Consider the following 18,544-nt stretch of genomic DNA (forward strand, 5'->3'; position numbering starts at 1 on the left):
TTTCTCTGTGTAGTCTTGGCTATCCTAGACTCACTTTGTAGACCAGGCTGGCCTTAAACTCACAGAGATCTGCCTGCCTCTGCCCCCTGAGTGCTGGGATTGAAGGTGTATGCTATCACACCTGGCCCAATTTTTTTTTGTTGTTGTTTCTTAACCTAGAATAAATGCAATAAATCAGCCCAGTGCAGTCTTCTCAGAAGCTGGGTCACTGTGTGTTCTCTAAGGAGAAGCTCACAGTTGTCTTTGCAAAAATATATGGAGACATCTGTCTCACTTGGGAACTCCCAGCTGGCAATAGTGTGGTTCAGATGCATATTTATTGTAGTTGAAGGAGAGTTCTGGCCTAAGCAAATGTCACCTTTGAATTCTGTAGTGCTTAATTCACATCCTACTGGCTTCCCTAAGGATCATTAGCCAGTTTGCCTTCAGATAAATAAGTGTGTGTGATGACATATTGAGCTATAGTGACACTTTTCTTTTCATATTTAAGCAAATTAAGAATGCTAGTATTAGGAGAAATTTGCACAGTGTGGTTTGGGGCACAGATTCCTGGTTAAAATTATGATGAAAGCGAATCAGTCAAGCATTTGAATTCGACCAACCTGTCTGTTTCCTTCCAGAGACAGATGACTACGCTGAGATCATCGATGAAGAAGACACATACACCATGCCCTCGAGTGAGTAGGCTGCTAGCTCCTCACAATGAGAAGCTTTAGAATGCATCTGTCATTTGAGCGCCTAACAGAAATATTCTTTCAACTTTTAGGTAGAAGTCTGTGTGCCTACCCTAAAGTCAGAAGCCTGAAATGCAGATACCAGAAATAACTTCATTCAATTAATTATAGAGTTTTTGTCATGTCATTCTCTGGCTTTATGATAATGTAACCGTAATTATTTTGCCTTTATAGAAAATGAGTATTATTTCAAGTTTAAATGTGTATATGCTCACATTGAATAGTATATTATTTTGAGTTTAAATGTGTATACGCACACATTGAGTGGCTTGCTTTTCTCCTTGAAATTACCCTCATTGCCATTTACTGGGAGGAGCCTGCAGGGAGTTGGACAGGACAGTGCAGAGCCCTTGATGATGCATTCCAGCTTGGGAATGTCAGCATGCTCTTTCACAGTGACTGTGTACCTTGTTGGTGGAGGACAATCTGCATGCCCTAGACCTGCCTGGGAGTATATTGTTCCTTTATCTTGAATTGGATAAGTTCTTATATTTTTACTTTGATGCATCAATCAATTAAATAATTAAACCGTGCATCTAGGCCTTAAAAGTTAACTTGAAGTCCAAATGGACCTGATAATCATGTATTTCAAAAGAACAAGGTCCTATGCTCTCGTGGAATATTTTAAGTGTTTTTATTTGGATTTTCTGTATGCATTAGGGAGACATTACCAAATAATGAGAAAACAGGCAAGCCTCTGAGGCTTGTACTTCCTGCGCATGCCCACTTGCCTTTCAAAAGTCCCTTTGACATCTGGGCAGGAGCTGAGATGCAGTACATAGGTTTGGGCTGCCAATAGTAACTTAGATAATCAGTTCAACTCGAGTTCACCATTTTGGCTAGCCTTTAGTCATTTCTCCATTTCTTCTGAGAGTCCACGTTTGTGTCTTCGTTACTTATAATTAACTAGAAAATACAAATGTTTCTTATCAAGAATTTACGAAATACATGCCTTTGAATTAATTCAAAGATGGTTAGTTATGCGCATTTATTTTATTTTTTATTCATTTTGTTTGATGTAATTAAGTAAATATTGAAATGTACTCTCCAAGTTTTGTTGTTGTTAACCTAATTGCTACTAGCAATTTCTAAGCAAGGTCTTCCACTTTTTTTCTCTCTCTTAATTGCAATACAGAAAGCTATGGAATAGATGAAGGTAACAGGATCTTTTGACATAACTGCATTTGCTTGCATTGCCACCATGGAGTGATGGGGGTGTTTCAGTTTCAGTTAATATGTTCTCAAACTCGTTGTCATCGGTTTACTCATACTGTTAAATCAGTGGAATTACTGGCTAAATCGATTTTAAAGAGGAAGGAAAACAGCTATCTAAAACTTGGGTGATCTGTCTAGTTTAATTTTCTGAACCAGGAGTCCGTTAACTCTGGGCTATTGAGTTAGTAACACCACAAATGGAACATATGTAAGGTAGCCATGAGCTGATTGTTGTGACCCAAGACTGAATAGCTACTCCACCTAGTCTGGGCGTCTGTGTTCCTTGTGGATGTTTTCTTTCCATGTGCTCAGCAGCCTGCTAAGTAACTCAGTGTAGCCCTTGATTTAATGTTTTGGTTTTTTTTTCTTTTTTAAAAAAATGTCTTAATTGGAGCACATACTCTCAAATGTTTGGCAAGGTATATTTCAATTCAAAGTCACCTAATTTTGAAATTAATTTCTAGAACCTACCTCTTTAAATTCTTTTAGCTCCATAAATAATCTAGAGATAGGATTATAATGAAGTGGAAAACTCTTAAACTTTTAATATACAGTATACTCAGAAAGTTTAATATTGCTTCTGTACTTAAATTTTCAATTGCTTAAGAATAATTGCTTTAAATAATTTTATAGCCTTCATATATTAATACCTAAACCAATAGTGATTATTAATTTTGCATATAATGCAGTATTTAGAGCAATTATTTAGAAATTTATCAGATAACCAAATAAATCCAAGATTTCTAAGCACAGTATGGGCTTTAAAAAAAAAAAAAAAAGAATCTACCATGAGGCAAACCTACTGTTTGTTGGTTCTGCTAATACCACACTTACTACTCTTTTAGATGGCGTTTAAGAGGGTTCCACTCTGTTCAAACATTTTTTATGTTGATATGCTGCAAGTGAAAATGAATTTGTGAATAATAATTAGATAAATGTGTGTACCGTACTGTACCCACATTTGGAATTCTGTTCCGGTTTATTTGTGTGTGGCCATGTTTTGCAGCCAGGGATTATGAGATTCAGAGAGAAAGAATAGAACTTGGACGCTGTATTGGAGAAGGTCAGTTTGGAGATGTGCATCAAGGCGTGTACCTGAGCCCAGTAAGTCCTTATGACTACCAGAAATCAAGACTGGCTTTTGAATGTTGTCAGAATTGTGCGTCAGTTTGCCACTTTCAGTTTTAGAATTCTTTCTTCACCTCAAAAACTTGATATCTACCCACAGATACAGTTCATGCTATACCTCCCTTTCCAGCCTCTTGCAGCCGCTTGTCTCCTTTCTACCCCCTGCTTTCCCTGTTGAGGATATTTCATATTAAATAGACTCATACAGCACACAGTCTTCTTTCCCGTCCTTGCCCTGTGATAGTCCTTTGCATAGGTGTGCACATCTTATTTATCCTTTCTAAAATAGTTACTGTATGTGTAGGAGTGGTTTGCCTACATGTATATATGTGCATCATGTGCTTTTCTGATGTCTAAGGGGGTCAGAAGAGGGTGTTGAGTCCCCTAGAACTGGAATTACAGGAAGGTGAGCCACCATGAGGGTGCTGGGAATGGAAGCTGGGTCTTCTGGAAAAGCAGCAGGTGCCACTCCAGGCCCCATTTATCTATTCTTCACTCACTGAACATCTAGGATGTTTCTACTTCTTTGTCACTAAGTGCTGCTGTGAATGCTGATGTGTGGAGTTTCCTCCCATAGTAGCTGTGTTTAACTTTTTGATTATCAGTTTTCCTACATACTCATCGTGTTTTACATGCCTCCTAGCCAATATCTCAACATCTTCATTAGTGCCCCTCATTTTATGTCTCTTTTCTTTTTAGATTAATGATTTTTTAAATTGTTTCGGATTTACAGTTTATACCATTGAAGAAACTTTTAAAATGAAATATGATGGATGTACAGAAATGGTTGTGATGATGTCATAGCAGCACAGGATATTGGCTCTTGTGACTCCTTGGTGTGAAAACTTGAGAGATGCTTTTCCACAGAGCCTCTATAGCTGCCCTTTTAAAATACTCTTTACCCAGACATACGGGAATGTTTCTTGCTTATCCTTGTAGTTGGAGGTTCTGCTTCTGATATCTCTCTTCTATTTTTAAATCGAATCACATGCTATATTGTTTATTGCTCTAGTTGGTGGCAGTGGGAGAGCGGAACCTAAAAATGAGACATACTAAAGTCTCATGTGGTAGCCAACTTTATTCAGAGCATCAAGCAATTTATAGTCTGGGAGTTAAGAATCACTGAGTAAGATGTTCAATCACAAGGACAAGCCACATTTGGCAAAAACATGTTTTTACATAGAGGCATATAAATAACAACAGCTGAAGTAAACTCTGTCTGTAACCCTGAGAGGAGCACAAAAACACTTTCCAAGAACAAGTCCCTTAGTGTTTTGAAGAAACGGAGGTCATAAGAATTTTCTTATTTTCTTGGAGTTTTCTTACAAGCACTCCGAATCTCACACAACTCTATTCTTGGACTGTGTTCTGACAGTGTATTTTACCTTTTTCCTATTTTACTTTTTCAATTTCAAAAACAACAACAACAAAAAGCAAAAACCCTGTATCTGTATTTGTTTTCATTGTCTCAACGCTGCCTTTTGAGGGTAAAATATAGCAGAAGGAAGCCTGGATCGGAATTGAGTAGAAGACATAAGCTTAGACATGGCAATGAGGCTCATGGGTTTCTGTTACTAAATCAGGTGGTCTGCCTTTTCCTTTTACACTCCTGATAAGTAAACTTCCAGACTTACTATCGTCTTGCTAACACAGCAGAGTTGGTGAACTCCCTCGCTGTGCCTCCCCCCTTAAAAAAAAAAATGAATCTATCTTAGGTGTAACAGTCCTATAGCCTCAGTCTGGTATTTACTGTAGCTGCAAACTGAATTGCTGCCTTCAGAACAATAGCAAGAACCACCGTCTGTGGAATCCCTTTCTGATGTCTTGTTGGAACAGGAGAGAGAATTGAGTGTAGCAGATAGGGCCGGATACCAGAGTTCTAGGTGGAAGGCTGGGCCTGTAGCCTGAAGGGAAGAGAGTTGGACATTGTGAGGAGATCATTTTGCATTTTTAGAATGTCTTTCTGCTTTGTGCAGAGTTATAGCAGAGGGTGTTGTAGGAAGGCAGTAGTGGCTGTCTTACCTGGGGTCCTCTAGAGAACAACTTCAGTGGGATGTGTGCTGGGTATAGGAACAGGAAGACCTGCTCCTAAACTGTTGGGTATAAGTGTAAGGAAAACAGAAATTCAGAAGCTTCCTCAGGATGTCTTCTTTAAATAGCTGTGGCCATGGTTTCATCTTGGACATGGAGAAGACTATGGAACACACAGCTGTGACAGTCTGCTCAAGAGACACAGCATAGGGTCTGTATAGATATGAGTTAAGGAGTTGGTTTCTGTAGTGGTGGAAGCTAGCCAGTTCCAAGACCTCAGGTTAGCAAACTCAGAAGAGTTGATGATGTGGTCCAAAGTCCAAAAGCGGAGAAAGTGAAAATTAGTCAGTCTAAGGCCAGAAGACAGTATCTCAGTTCCCCCCTCATTGTGGGTGCTTCAGGGTGAGGCCCACATATTGGAAAGCTCACAACCTGAATGTTAACTCATTGGTGAACCAGATATGGAGGCGCAAACCTGTCATCCCAGCACTTGGAAAGCTGGGCAGGAGGATTGTGAGATCAAGGTAGTCTAGTCACATAACAAAACGAAACATTGTCCTTCAAAAACATCCTCACAATAACACCCAGAAAAATACTGGCTCACATATCCCATTCTTTTCAAAGGGGCACATAATCACTCTCCAGTGTGCTGTGTAAAGTTCTGTTTGAATCATGCTACCTTAAAAATAACTTTGCACGTTCAAGTGGACTCAGGAAGTGAGTAGCTCCACTCTTGGAGTATAGAGTCCCAGGGAAAGTAAGGACAAGAGGTGCTGGCTGAAGGCCAGCATGTTAGTGACACAAGGTCCAAAGGCACGAGGTAAATTCGCTAAGTGCGTGAGTGTCTCACCCAAGGCTGAGTCTTGATTTTTCAACACTGAGAAAGCTCAAAGTTACCTTTCTCCCCAGCTCTCTATGTCTAGTCCTTGCTGCGTATGACTGGTGCTTATAGTGACTATGAAATGTCCTGATTCACTTTTTAAGCAGCTGCCTCTCAACCATCATGGTTTGGCAACTACTGTGCCTTCTAATAACTGTTGACTCAAGCTCGCTATTCAGGGCCTGGGTCTCTCTAGTACATTCTTCAGAGCAAGATAGAGTAGCCTTGGGGGAAACCTGCAGAGAGCACAGAAATGCTTAGAGCTGGCTGAGACAACCAAACACAGATCAGGCAGCCCCATGTGAGACCACATAGCACAGTTCTCGTCACATCTACCTGATTTTAGGAAGAAAGGGGTTATAAAAGAAATCATGAAGGATTTGCAACAGCATTATGCTGTGGTCTTTGACCTCTGCTTATGTTATTAATCCACATTTCATAGCATGATGACAGCAGTTAACCAATAGAGACAGTGGGACTGAGGTGACTTAGCATTTGCCAAGCCTTTGTAAAGCCCTGACTGCTCCACTTTGCTTTCCTCCTCCTCTCTTCTTTGCTTAGTGACAGAAGGTGAGGCATAAGGTGAAGTGAATACATGGCTTTGACAAATATGTCTGCCCATGCTCATCTGTACAGTGTCCTTCATAAACTCAAAGCCACAGACCATTTCTTCCTTTACGTTCCTTCTGTCACTTAAGCTTTATCATGTCAACCTGAAGACAAACTCTTTGGCTTCTAGAACTACACATATTCTTGGTTCTTCTGTTCTGTGGCTCTTTGACCATTTTCTCTTCTTTGACTTTTCAGGGGATGCAAAGCAATCCTGAACCTATTGTTTATTCTAGCGATGTACAGTCCCAAGGATCAGACTATCCTAATACCTCTGGTGTCCCTGCGGTCTCAACAGTGCCCCTGCTGATCACATTTAGAGACTTTGAACTTTGATTTCTCCTTCCGCATCATTAGATTCTCTGGGTCAAAACCGGAGTCCACTCTCTCCTAGCACACCAACAGCCATCTTTGCCCAGTGTTGAAGGAAAAATCCAGATGCCCAGCCCTCTTCCTACTTCTACTGCTGCCCACTCCCAGGCCACCATAGCTCGTCACCCAGGTTTCAGCAGTAGATACATATACCAGCTCCATGCCCTATTGCAATTTCTATATTCTTTCTCAGCAGTAGATGGAGCCAGAGTGTTCTTTCCAAACCCAAATGGTCGGAACCACAGGTTCAGTTAGGCATGGTGGCTCAGCATTGGAGAGGCTGCTGCAGGAGGATTGCTAGTAATTTGAGACTTCCCTAGACAGTGGGTTCAACTGTCCTGTCCAGATCCAAGCTCCCATCTTCCTGAAATGAAAACCATGTCTTTATATTAGCCTAGAAGCACGCACACACCCTTTCTGGCTCCTAGGTTCTCTAGTCTCAGTGTTTCTACCCTTACAAACTCTGCTGCTGCAACCTTGCTACACCACTCATGTGCCCAATTCCTTTAAGCTGCCATGTTCACCATTCCTTCAGCACCATGCAACTTCCCCACTTCACTATGACCGGCTCCCTCTTCTTTGAATCTTTGCCTCTTCTTATCTATTCAGCGAAGTGTTCCTTGTATAGCTGCTACCCTCTTGTCTCCTGGGTCCTGCCTGATGTATTCCTGTCTTCTAAAACGCATTGTGAAATGACTGACTTTATTATTGGTGTTTGCACGGGAATGCCAGCCAGCCTAAAGCAGGTGCCTTCCACCTGTTGTTGACTGGTGTGCCTCGAGAACCTAGAACAGCACTGACCATAGTGCACATACTCAGCATCTAGTACTTGCCTGTGGCATTTCACATACATGTCCATTTTACTCTGGGATTTCATACAGAATGTTCTTAACTCCCTGATATTATAGTTCTAGTTCTGTCTAACCATAAGTCCATAATTACGAAACAAACAGCCTTCCGTGTTGGGGTGGGGGTGGGGAGCGTGGACTAATACAAAGAACCTTTTTGCATGTATGTGTGATTTTTGTATCTGTGACTTCTCTGGCACAGGAGAACCCAGCTTTGGCTGTTGCAATCAAAACATGTAAAAATTGTACTTCGGACAGCGTGAGAGAGAAGTTTCTTCAAGAAGCCTGTAAGTTCATTGAAACTTTTGTGGCACTTCATTTGACCTTTTGCCTGAATCTAGCCGTCTTTGCAGGAAATATGCTTTCACTTTTATAGGACATTATTCACCCTGTAAACTAATGTCTAAATATGACACATTTCCATAGGCAGACAGGCTTACATGTAAAGGAAGATGGCACATTCCCTCTATTTGTTTCCTGTAGCATCCAGCATCTCTAGCCAGAGCTGCTGTGTGCACATAAATGGCTCTAGCCCAGGCTCTGCCAGGTCCCTTGAGTACAGAGGTAACCAACAGCACAGTTGTGTCCCCACAGAACCTATAAACTACAGATGAGTCAGGATCATGACTAGCTTCCTGCTCTATGGAGTCACACAGAAACCCCAGGAGAGGCTTGCTTTGACAGCTTCCTGGGTGACTTAAGCTAGAAGTGATTTCCACCACCCACCTCACAGCCTTCTGGCCTAGGTGTGTACATCAGGTCAGGTCATCTCAGATGAGCTGTGCATTATGAGCCTGAACCTTCACTCTGAAAGCATAGTGGTGCAGAGTAGGAGCTTGTCTAGCTTGTACACATCAAACGCTGTGATGTTCCTTCTCATCTCATACGGTTTCTCCATTTTTATCCTTCAAATCTGTGCCTCCCACCAACCACAGGGCCACATTCTGCTCCACTTCAGAGTTTGTGTTTAAATACATAAAAGATCACATGTGCTTACTATCGGTCTCTCCCTCTAGACTTCAAGCTCTATGGGGACAAGGGCTTTGTACTCATCACTCTGCACAGGGACCAGTGTAGGGCTCAGCCTAGGACAGAATCCCTGTGATGCTCAGGACACAGACATTGGATGGATCTCATCCACTTCACATATCATGTCACCTAGTCATCTAACCAGTCACCACAGAGTAATTCACACTGTGATGTCATATTAACTGTATCTTTAGTCATATGCCTTAATCCCTGATTTGAGAGTGAAAAGCGGCCTGGCCAGTGGCTTTTATCTAGGTAGTTGGTTTCTTGAGTACACAGTTCAAAGAACAACAGACCAGCTAGTCCTCAAAGCTAGCTTCTTGCATACCTTACCTTGGAGAGGTTTTTGTGCATTAACTCTTTTTTACAAGTATATGTGTCTAAGCAGTTGCTGTGCTGTGATTTTTGTAGGATACCACTGCAGAACTCAGTTGTATATTTCTGTAGTAATAGCCAAGTTAAATTAAGACTGTTTCCTTCTTTGAAAGATTTGTTCACGGCTTCTTTAGGGAATGTAACAGATGTATAGCTGTCCCCACCCACCCACCACCACCCTGACAATAACAGGCTGTAAGTAAGATGTGAGAGATGGCCTAGGCCAAGAATAGTTAAACTTAAGGTGTGGGCAAGATAGTAAAGATTTCAGCTTTGATGACAATGTGACTTCCATCTCAACTCTCCAGCCCCATAGAAACACAGATGGTGTGTAAAGAAATGCACAGGCAGGCATGGTTACAGTGAGTGTGCAAGCAGGTGGCAGCCCTTGGTCCTTCATCTGTGTGCTGCCTTCTCCCCCCGACCCCCAACCACCACACACACATAGATAAATGATAAGCTAAACTTTACCCAGAATTTGTAGTGCAGTGTGAGTTTCCCCGTGACTGCAAGACCCTGAACTTAACAATATAGAATTTAATGGTATACTTTGGGTTTTCATTCTCCATGTATATTATATGTTAAATACAAACAAGCAGGGCCTGGAGAGATGGCTCAGCAGTTAAGTACATAAACTGCTATTTTTGCAAAGGACCTGGGTTCAGTTCCCAGCAGCCACATGAGGAGGTTCACAACCACCTGCAAGTCCAGCTCCAGAGAATCTGACTTCATCTTCTGCCCTTTCTAGACAACTGCACTCACGTGTGCGTGGTCACTCATAGACACTTTTGTTGTTGTGGTATTTCCTTGTTAGGTATCCTTTTGTTTTTGTTTTTCCTTTTAGCATTTTCAAGTCCTGTGTTTCAATAGTCACTGAACTAGTTGCTTTTAAAAGTTCTTGGAGGTTCTTTTGAGGTTCTGTAACTTTCTAAAGGTTAGCTTTTATTATGATGCTAGAGAGCTGTAGAAGTTTTGAATGGTTATGTGCCATACATAAGTATACGTGTGTATGTACTACATTTTTTCTTTTCCTGGGCTCAGTCAGGGTGTCAAGCCCTATGACTTGTGAACATCAATTTACATGGGACCCCTCCTGAAAGGTAATGTTGGGCCACAGTAGAACATGCCAGACAGATAGCATCCAGTGTTTCTCTGTCACACACTTACTCACAACTGTGTGAGAACTGATCTTCTTTAGGGGCCTAAGAGCAGCCATTTACACTCAGGAGAACAAGAACACAGTGATAGGTACTAGAGACATTTATCTTCAACACAGAGGTCCTTGTGGTTGCTAGTGGGTATAGTTCTAGGGCCCCCTTTTCCTCACCAAAATGGGTTTTATCTTACGTCCTGATAGTGCCATGTGCCTTTTTTGTGCCAGCTTTCACCCACATACACTCAGGATTGACCTTCGGCATTGGATACACAGTTTTTATGCTTTCAGCCTCATGTGTGAATTGAGCTAGTTTAAAGAGACTGAAAAGGCTTTAGGAGATTAACTGGAGACCACTTTTCCCCTAGTAACAATGCGTCAGTTTGACCATCCTCACATCGTGAAGCTGATTGGAGTCATTACAGAGAATCCTGTCTGGATAATCATGGAGTTGTGCACACTTGGAGAGGTACAAATACCCCAGGCACCTGCTGTGTGATAGCCCTCACATGCATAACACAAATACACAGGTTACATCATTGAAGCTTATGTATGCTTCTCATTCAGACGCTGTGGTATAAAAGTCTTCATCGTTGAACTGGGCCTGATAGAACACATTTGTTGTCCTCACTGCTTGTGAGGTTGAAGAGGGTTGATTACTTGACCCCAGGAGTTGGAGGCCAATCTGGACAATTTAGTGTGAGACTCCCATCTTCAGCATAAAATGAAATAAAATCTTCACTATGACATTCCAGGACAGTCTCCTTCTCAGCACTTGTGCCAGTTTCCTGTCCATCTAGTTGTGTAACTGAAACAGGTGTCAGCAGATGACTAGATAGTTTCTTTCTTGTGCCTTTGCCTGAAGAACTAGCTCAATGACCTGAGGGTGAAAGAAGCAGTGCTAAATCCAAACAGCTTCTTACTCCTCCTGGAATTCACTTTTAGTCTTTGAGACTAACCCATTACTCAGTTTCTTTGAAAACTATGAGTAAGAGAGTGTCATTGGCCCTGTTTGACATTCACCAAAACATGGAAACTAATTAGTCATCACCTCCACCTGGAACAAGGTGGGCTGGAAGCTTGGTAGAGCAGCAGATCCTGAGATCCACCCAGGCTGCTGAGTCTGACTCAGCTGGGCACGGAAGTGGCCAACATTTACTTTACAGCTCCCCCTTCCTTTCCCTCTGTCCTCAGTTCCCCATCAGATGAAGGGTGATGTGTGGTGTTGATTTATAGTTGTTTTTTGATTTTTGTTTTTCTTTATGCTTTTTGCTTTTGAAGAGTTTGCTAAATGATTCCCTTTTATTTGCTAACTTCTTTTAGAAATTAGGGTGTTGATAACACCTCATATTACCATTTATCTGAATGAATGATGTCAGTGATAAGACTGGTAAGCCCATAGGAGAAACACCCAGTGTGTGACCATTTTAGGCTTCTGCATCCAAACCATGGATGAGGAAAGAAAGAGGGCACCGTCGCCTTCTCCTTTCCCTATCTTACCCTCAAACGCTCCCTGATGCACAGTGAGGTGCAGCTGGGCATAGATGGACAGTGCTGTGTGCAGTGCTTGTAATAGTGACTGTCCTTTGGTTCTCTGGGTGTTAGTGTTTATCAGTGCTTTACAGCATCTTTTTTTTCCCCCTTTCTTTTCCTCAGGCCCATCTTTTTCTTGTTTTAGAAATTTGTAGTCATAAAGATTCTAATTTTTAAAAGGATTTTAAATGAATAATAATTTGTTTCATCTTTTACACATTTATTAAAGAAGAACTGAAATATTGTACAATTTAAAATCCGTTTGGAGAGTTGGGCATAGTGGTTCATGCCTTTAATCCTAGTGCTCAGGCAGAGGCAGGGAGATCCTGTGAGTTGGAGGCCAGCCAAGGTTACATAGCAAGACCCTGTCTCATAAATTCATTCATTCATAAATAAATCAATGTAAATAAATAAGTAAAATAAAAATGCATATTTTTTTTTGTTTTATTCACAGTGGTGTTAAATGACTCTTTTGTGCTGTTATATATTCTCTGTCTCTAATCCTCTTTTTTGTCTTGGCCATTGTTTCAAAAGCTGAGGTCATTTTTGCAAGTAAGGAAATACAGCTTGGATCTGGCATCTTTGATCCTGTATGCCTATCAGCTTAGTACAGCTCTTGCATATCTGGAAAGCAAAAGATTTGTTCACAGGTAAGACATTCACAAAGCTGCTTCATTGCCTTCTCATGGGGGTGAGCATGCACAAGTGAATTAACTTTTTTTATCACTGACAGAAACAGCTTCGGGAAGGATTTCCTTTGGTTTGTGGTTTCAGGGAATCTGGCTGTCATTGTGGGGAAGGAATGGCAATAGAAGCATCAGGAACTAGCCTGGAATCAACCAATCAGGGGTTTCCCAGTGACTTTCTGCCAGTTAGGTCCCATCTCCAAAACATTCCACAAGCTCCCAAAATAAGCCACCATCAGCTAGTGTTCAAACACATCTGCTGGAGGATGAGTGGGAATTTCAGTACCAAACAGTTAACAATGAGAAACAAGGAAGGAAGTTAACTTTCTGCACCCTGTACACAGCTGCTTGTGTATCATTTGAGTCTACTGTTCATTCATTAAAAAGTCAGGTGTTGAGCCACTCGTGGTGCTGCATCCCTTTACTCCTAGCACTTAGAAGGCAGAGGCGGGCAGATCTCTGTGAGTTCCAGGACAGCCTGATCTACATAGTGAGACTCTGTCTCCAGAGGGTCCAAGGGTGTCAAGGTATTTTATGTCTTTTCAGAGGGAAGGATCATGGCATGTTAACAGACAAAAGATTTTCATAAGGTAGGCATGGTAACTCACACTGTTACTCCCAGCCCCTCTAGGAGGTTAATGCTAGAGGAGTTCCTTGGATTCTAGACCAGCCCAGGTTGCAGTGGGACTGTCTCAGCCTGCCCCTGGAAGCACTTCCTCTGCCCCGTTTCTTGTATGATGCTTTCAAGATGTATGTTCGTTCCATAAACATTAATATAGAGCCTGTAGTTGTGGAACAGTAAATGTGTGGAAGTGGCCCCAGAGCAGATAATAACTGAGACTGCAAAATATCTAAATGTGGTGAGTGACATTGTCATTCTTCAGAATGTCACTTAGCGTTTGCAGCTTTGGGTTAAAACACAAATGAAAGTCCCTACAGTGTTTTCTGAGGATCACGGCTGAGTTACTGCTTTGATGTTCAGTATTACGGCAGACTATATCACCAAAATTATTCTGAACAAGTGCATACAGGGAATTCTGTTTATGGAGGTCTCCAGTTATGCTGACCAAGTATCAGTGCTTATCAATATAATGCCGTCATTGTGTGAGTCTGTAAAGATGATGAGTATTTTCAGTGTTTGAGAATACATTTTGCCATTATTCATAAGGATCATCAACTCATTTTTATACAGATCCTCTAGAAGGAATACTATGAAGTAAAACAACTTACAAATCTCTCCATTATAAGCTGTCTCTCAAAATACCTGCCTGTACATGTGATGGCGTTGTTTTAGTTATGCTTACTGTCCCCATTTCTTCTTTATCAGGGATATTGCTGCTCGGAATGTTCTGGTGTCTTCAAATGATTGTGTAAAATTAGGAGACTTTGGGTTATCTCGATATATGGAAGACAGTACTTATTATAAAGGTGAGAAACTAGGGCAACACCTGGTAAATAAGCCCTGAATCTTTGATATGTGTGTTCTGTTTTGGGGGAGGCTTGGTTTTTTGACAGGGTCTCACTACTGTATCCAGGACTGGCCCCAAACTTGTAATCCTTCTGCTTTATTCTTCCAAATCCTAGAATTACAGGTATGCAACACACCAAGATTTTAATGCCGTTTTTAAAAGATTTATTATTTATTTTATGTATATGAATGGTCTCTCTGCATGTACATCTGCATGCCTGAAGAGGGCATTTGAGGGTATAGATGGTTGTGAGCCACCATGTGGTTGCTGGGAATTGAACTCAGGACCTCTGGAAGACCAGACAGTGCTTTTAACCATTGAGCTGTCTCCAGCCCCTTAATGCAGTTTTTAAAAAATGTGTCATGTTGTGTTTACTGAGGTATAAGACCAGTTTAATAGAGGAAATATGGCCTTATCAGCCAGTGGTCCTTGGAACTTTTGGACAATTTCAACCCAGACTTCATCTCAAAATAACTCAAAACAGGCTAAGACTTAGTTACAAGCCATACAACTATAAAATTCAAAAGAAACAACATAACCCTTTAAGAGCTAGAAGTTAACAGGGGCCCTTATACATGCATCCAAAAACAAAGTTCATTAAAAGATAAAATTGATAGATCCATCTATGTTGAAATTAATCATATTTATTTTATAAAGGAAGAATGACAAGGTACAGAACAGGAGAAAATACTTACTAAGCACATAAATGATAAATAGTAGTCTCCAGAATATAGGAAGAACTTTAAAATAGAAACAACAAATGCATTTAAACCCTCAACAAAAATCTGAGTACACATAGACTTGAGAGACTAGATGGGTGGCAGGTGAGTGCACAAAGATTGTTTGTGGTCTTAACCACTAGGAAAATGCACATTCAACACCCTACCACCCCTCTGCACCCCGTGAGAACACTACACACTCATCAGAATTGCTGAAAGAAAAAGTAGTGCCAGTGCCTAGTGGAGAGAAACTCATTATTCATAAGCTGCTGATGAGAGTTAAGAAGAAGTAGAACTGATCACACAGCTCCCACTATGGCATAACAGTTGTTTCATGGGCAGCAATGCCAGAGAAGTCAGACCTAGTTTCACACCAAACCTCAAACGCTAATGCAGCTCAGTGGTGGGCTGCCTGCTTAGTGTGTGGGAGGCCCTGATCTGATCCCAGCCTCTGCTAACAACTCTTCAGTCAGATCAGAGTGCTTTACCCAGTAGACCTGACACGTCATGAACTGTTGTTCTATTTCAAAAGTGATTCTTTAACATAAGAAAATAGTTTGATTTGTGGTTTTATATTACATTTTTCATTATTTTGAAGTGTATTTCATATCTAATTCAAATCTTAACTAGTCTGAGTCCTAAAATTTTACTATAGAGCTAAATTCCAAGTTCCTATGTATGAAGATGAAGATTTCACATCGTTTGAACATTTAAGATAGTTAGTTGACAAATCCATATAAACTTCATCAGCTTGGGACTTGTCGAAATGCCCCCTTTTCTGAGAATTGAAGGACTACAAAATGGTGTGTTGCTTACAGAGGAAGGCCTTTAGAACTTGTGCTTGTACCTGCGTGTTCTGTGCTCTGCCCTCCCCACACTCCCACTGTTTACGGGACAGTTAGCTTAGGCTTTTCATCTGTTACTCCTGGTACTATATCTGACTATGTTTCTTTGCCTGCCATCAAGAATGAGAGTCCCTTGAGGAAACTGAGCAACTGGAGCATTAATGAGGTTGTGTCTCACCTCTGGTAGGATGGAATGTTTTCAGAGTTGCTTTAATATATTTGTTTTTCATTCCATCACTTCTTCCTGCCTTGGACATATTGGTGAAGATTCAGTCAACTCTGATCCTTCACTGATAGCAGCTTTGTCCATTCATGTTTTTGCTGAAGTTTTATAACTCCAAGTTAGTCCTTGAGATGATTTTTGTAATCATTCAGGGCATGCACAGGGCAGTAAAACCTTTGAGCTTTCCCAGGCTCTCTATTTCCATCTGAGGTTTGTCTGAGCCAGAGGACTTGGTCAGGAGGTAGAGCATAGTGCTGGCTTCTGTCTGTAGAGCAACCCCAGGCAAGTGACTTAGTGGGTGTGAGCCTTGTCTATAAAGAATAGAACCCCCAAGCAAGATTTATTTTAGAATTTAAGGTTGTAATCGCCACAAGATGTGTTTATGTGTATCTCCTAGGAGCACATAGGGTCTGTGTCTGTGTCAGCTTGGTAAAGCATAACTGCCTCAAAGGGAGTGGAATGTATGTTCTTTACACGGGACACTTGTAGAGCAAGGGTCCCAACTGCAGGTGAATGTGCTCCAGGATACTGGAAAGCCTCATATCATGGCCTGTGTGTTCTTCCTGCCATGGGTTCTGCCTCAAATGAAAAAGAGAATGGCATCCAAGTTTCGTGCCCCTACCCCAAGGTGGCCACTTCTCACCCCTCAAAGCACCAAGGAAATTAGTTATTCTTCCAAAGAAATGGATACCTATAGGTCAGAGCTGATGCTTTTTATTTTGCTGCTGAAAATCTTGACTAGCTCTGTTAGTATTAAAGCAACTAACAAAGAAAATTCACTTTTTAAAATTAATCTTCTAGCTTCCAAAGGAAAATTACCCATTAAATGGATGGCTCCAGAATCAATCAATTTTCGACGTTTTACCTCAGCTAGTGACGTGTGGATGTTTGGTGAGTATTTCTTAAAATACACTTTGCTATATTCTATAAAATACTATCATTATCTCTTCAGAATGAACATCTTTTTTGTCAGATGCTGCTGCAGCCTCCTCTGGTCAAGATGGCCTGTCGTCACTGCTCCTACTGTTCTCTGTTGTGCTTTCCCACTGTTCCCAAAATGTAGGTTCTTCTGGCTCTATGAGGCCCTGCTGGCCCAGAGCATTTGTGCTTGTTCTTTGTCTCTTGATCTGAAGATGCTTGTCTCCAGACTTGGAGCTGGCTCTTCATCTCATTTGACTTGGCCTTTACACTCACACCCTCCCCTTTGTTCTGTGGTCTGTATTGTATTGAAAGTGTGGCTCTGCTTACACACTTTCTATGATCATAAAGTGACTGATTCTTCTTACCGTCTCTAGAACTGTCTTTCCTGATGTTGGCCTTTCTGCCTGGAATGCCTTATTCTTATACCTTCTTCTCCAGCTGAACCCCCATCTAACCTAAAATGCCCCCCTCTTTCAGGAAGCATCACAAAGCAGGTATCTCTCTGCACTCTGCTTTTCCCTCTGTCACTGATATTCACCTGTGGCCCTTGTGGGTACTTTTGGGTGAAATTATTTCTGTAACCTTTGAAGCTCCTCCAGAACAGAAATACATTTGTTTATTTAACTTCTATAAGTAAAATTAACTTCCTAGGTATCAAGTTAGCGTTCTTGCCTTCTGTCTAAATGTTGTTGATTTTAATCTATTTAGTTCTTAGACAGGCTTAGCAAGTCTCTGGGATTAGTCAGTGCAGGAACAAGTTGGATTTGGCTGTACAAACCTCAAGGCCAGATGCTCATCTTCTTAGGGAACTCTGTGCTTCACAGTCTGAATGCTCATTTCTTCATATTTTAGCATTTTTGGAATAACTTTATATTTTTTGGGAGTGGGGGAAGCTTTCTGAGACAGGTTTTCTCTGTGTGGCCCTGGCTGTCCTGGACTCACTATGTAGACCAGGATGGCCTCGAACTCACAAGAATTCACCTGCTTCTACCTCCCAAGTGCTAGGATTAAAGGTGTGCACCACCATGCCCAACCTCTTTGGGACATTTTTTAATGCACTTTTATTTGCTATCTTCATGTGTACTTTCTCAGTTTGAGTTGTATTGTTTCATGTATGATTGTTTAAAAAGAGTCGTGTTGGTAAGAAAAGATTATCGCATAGCTACTACACTGCCGTGTTTTCCCATTTTGTCATATTACTATTTATAATCGGTGTTATCATAGATTTGACTTTAAAAATGCAGTATTTAAAGAAATGTAAGACCGCTTTGGAAATTGAGGATGAGATATGTAAATTTCAAAGATAGGTACCTGGAGAGAGGATATAGTGGTGCCATGGCTGGTAATGCGCCCGGGTTCCCATTGAGGAACAGCTCTGTCTTCAGCAGCAGTGTGTTGCTTTGTCAGGGACTCTACAAATTAAGTTCTGTGAACTAAATTTAAGGCTAATTTAAGAATCTGGTTCCAGTTAACACATACTGTGGATTGCCTCCTCAGACGCCAACCTCACTATGCCCCGTGTATCCTCCTCTCAGAGCAGCATTTATAAATGTGTGCTTGAGGATAGAAGTAGATGTAAAAGAATCGTAATTTCCCTGGTAGACACAGGGAAAGCTCCTTAGAGCTGGCCTGTCCAAAAAGCACAAGAAGTAAGGAGGGCCAGAATACAGAGTGGCTCTCGTGGGATGCTGAGAAAAGACCTGTACCTGATGCTACTATACTATTTCCCTATCTCATGCCACCACTGTTAGTGTCAGTGCTTTTAGGTTTGCTC

At 41.3% G+C, this 18,544-nt stretch overlaps 1 protein-coding gene across 8 annotated transcripts in view; it reads left to right on the forward strand.

Moving 5' to 3' along the window:
- The window catches only part of Ptk2 (protein tyrosine kinase 2), a 172,316-nt gene that overhangs the window by 106,276 nt on the left and 47,496 nt on the right, over window positions 1-18,544 (forward strand). For 5 of the 8 annotated variants that reach the window (XM_051159553.1, XM_051159546.1, XM_051159548.1 and 2 more), the window contains 8 exons: window positions 621-677; window positions 1,870-1,890; window positions 2,956-3,053; window positions 8,020-8,104; window positions 10,743-10,843; window positions 12,442-12,557; window positions 13,921-14,021; window positions 16,651-16,740. In XM_051159553.1, the coding sequence (XP_051015510.1) occupies window positions 621-677; window positions 1,870-1,890; window positions 2,956-3,053; window positions 8,020-8,104; window positions 10,743-10,843; window positions 12,442-12,557; window positions 13,921-14,021; window positions 16,651-16,740 (669 nt within the window). The remainder of the gene's footprint in view (window positions 1-620; window positions 678-1,869; window positions 1,891-2,955; window positions 3,054-8,019; window positions 8,105-10,742; window positions 10,844-12,441; window positions 12,558-13,920; window positions 14,022-16,650; window positions 16,741-18,544) is intronic. The other 3 variants (XM_051159547.1, XM_051159551.1, XM_051159552.1) reach the window with 1 other exon arrangement.

Source organism: Acomys russatus, chromosome 17, assembly GCF_903995435.1.
Source record: "Acomys russatus chromosome 17, mAcoRus1.1, whole genome shotgun sequence".
In the NCBI taxonomy this organism is placed as follows: domain Eukaryota; kingdom Metazoa; phylum Chordata; class Mammalia; order Rodentia; family Muridae; genus Acomys; species Acomys russatus.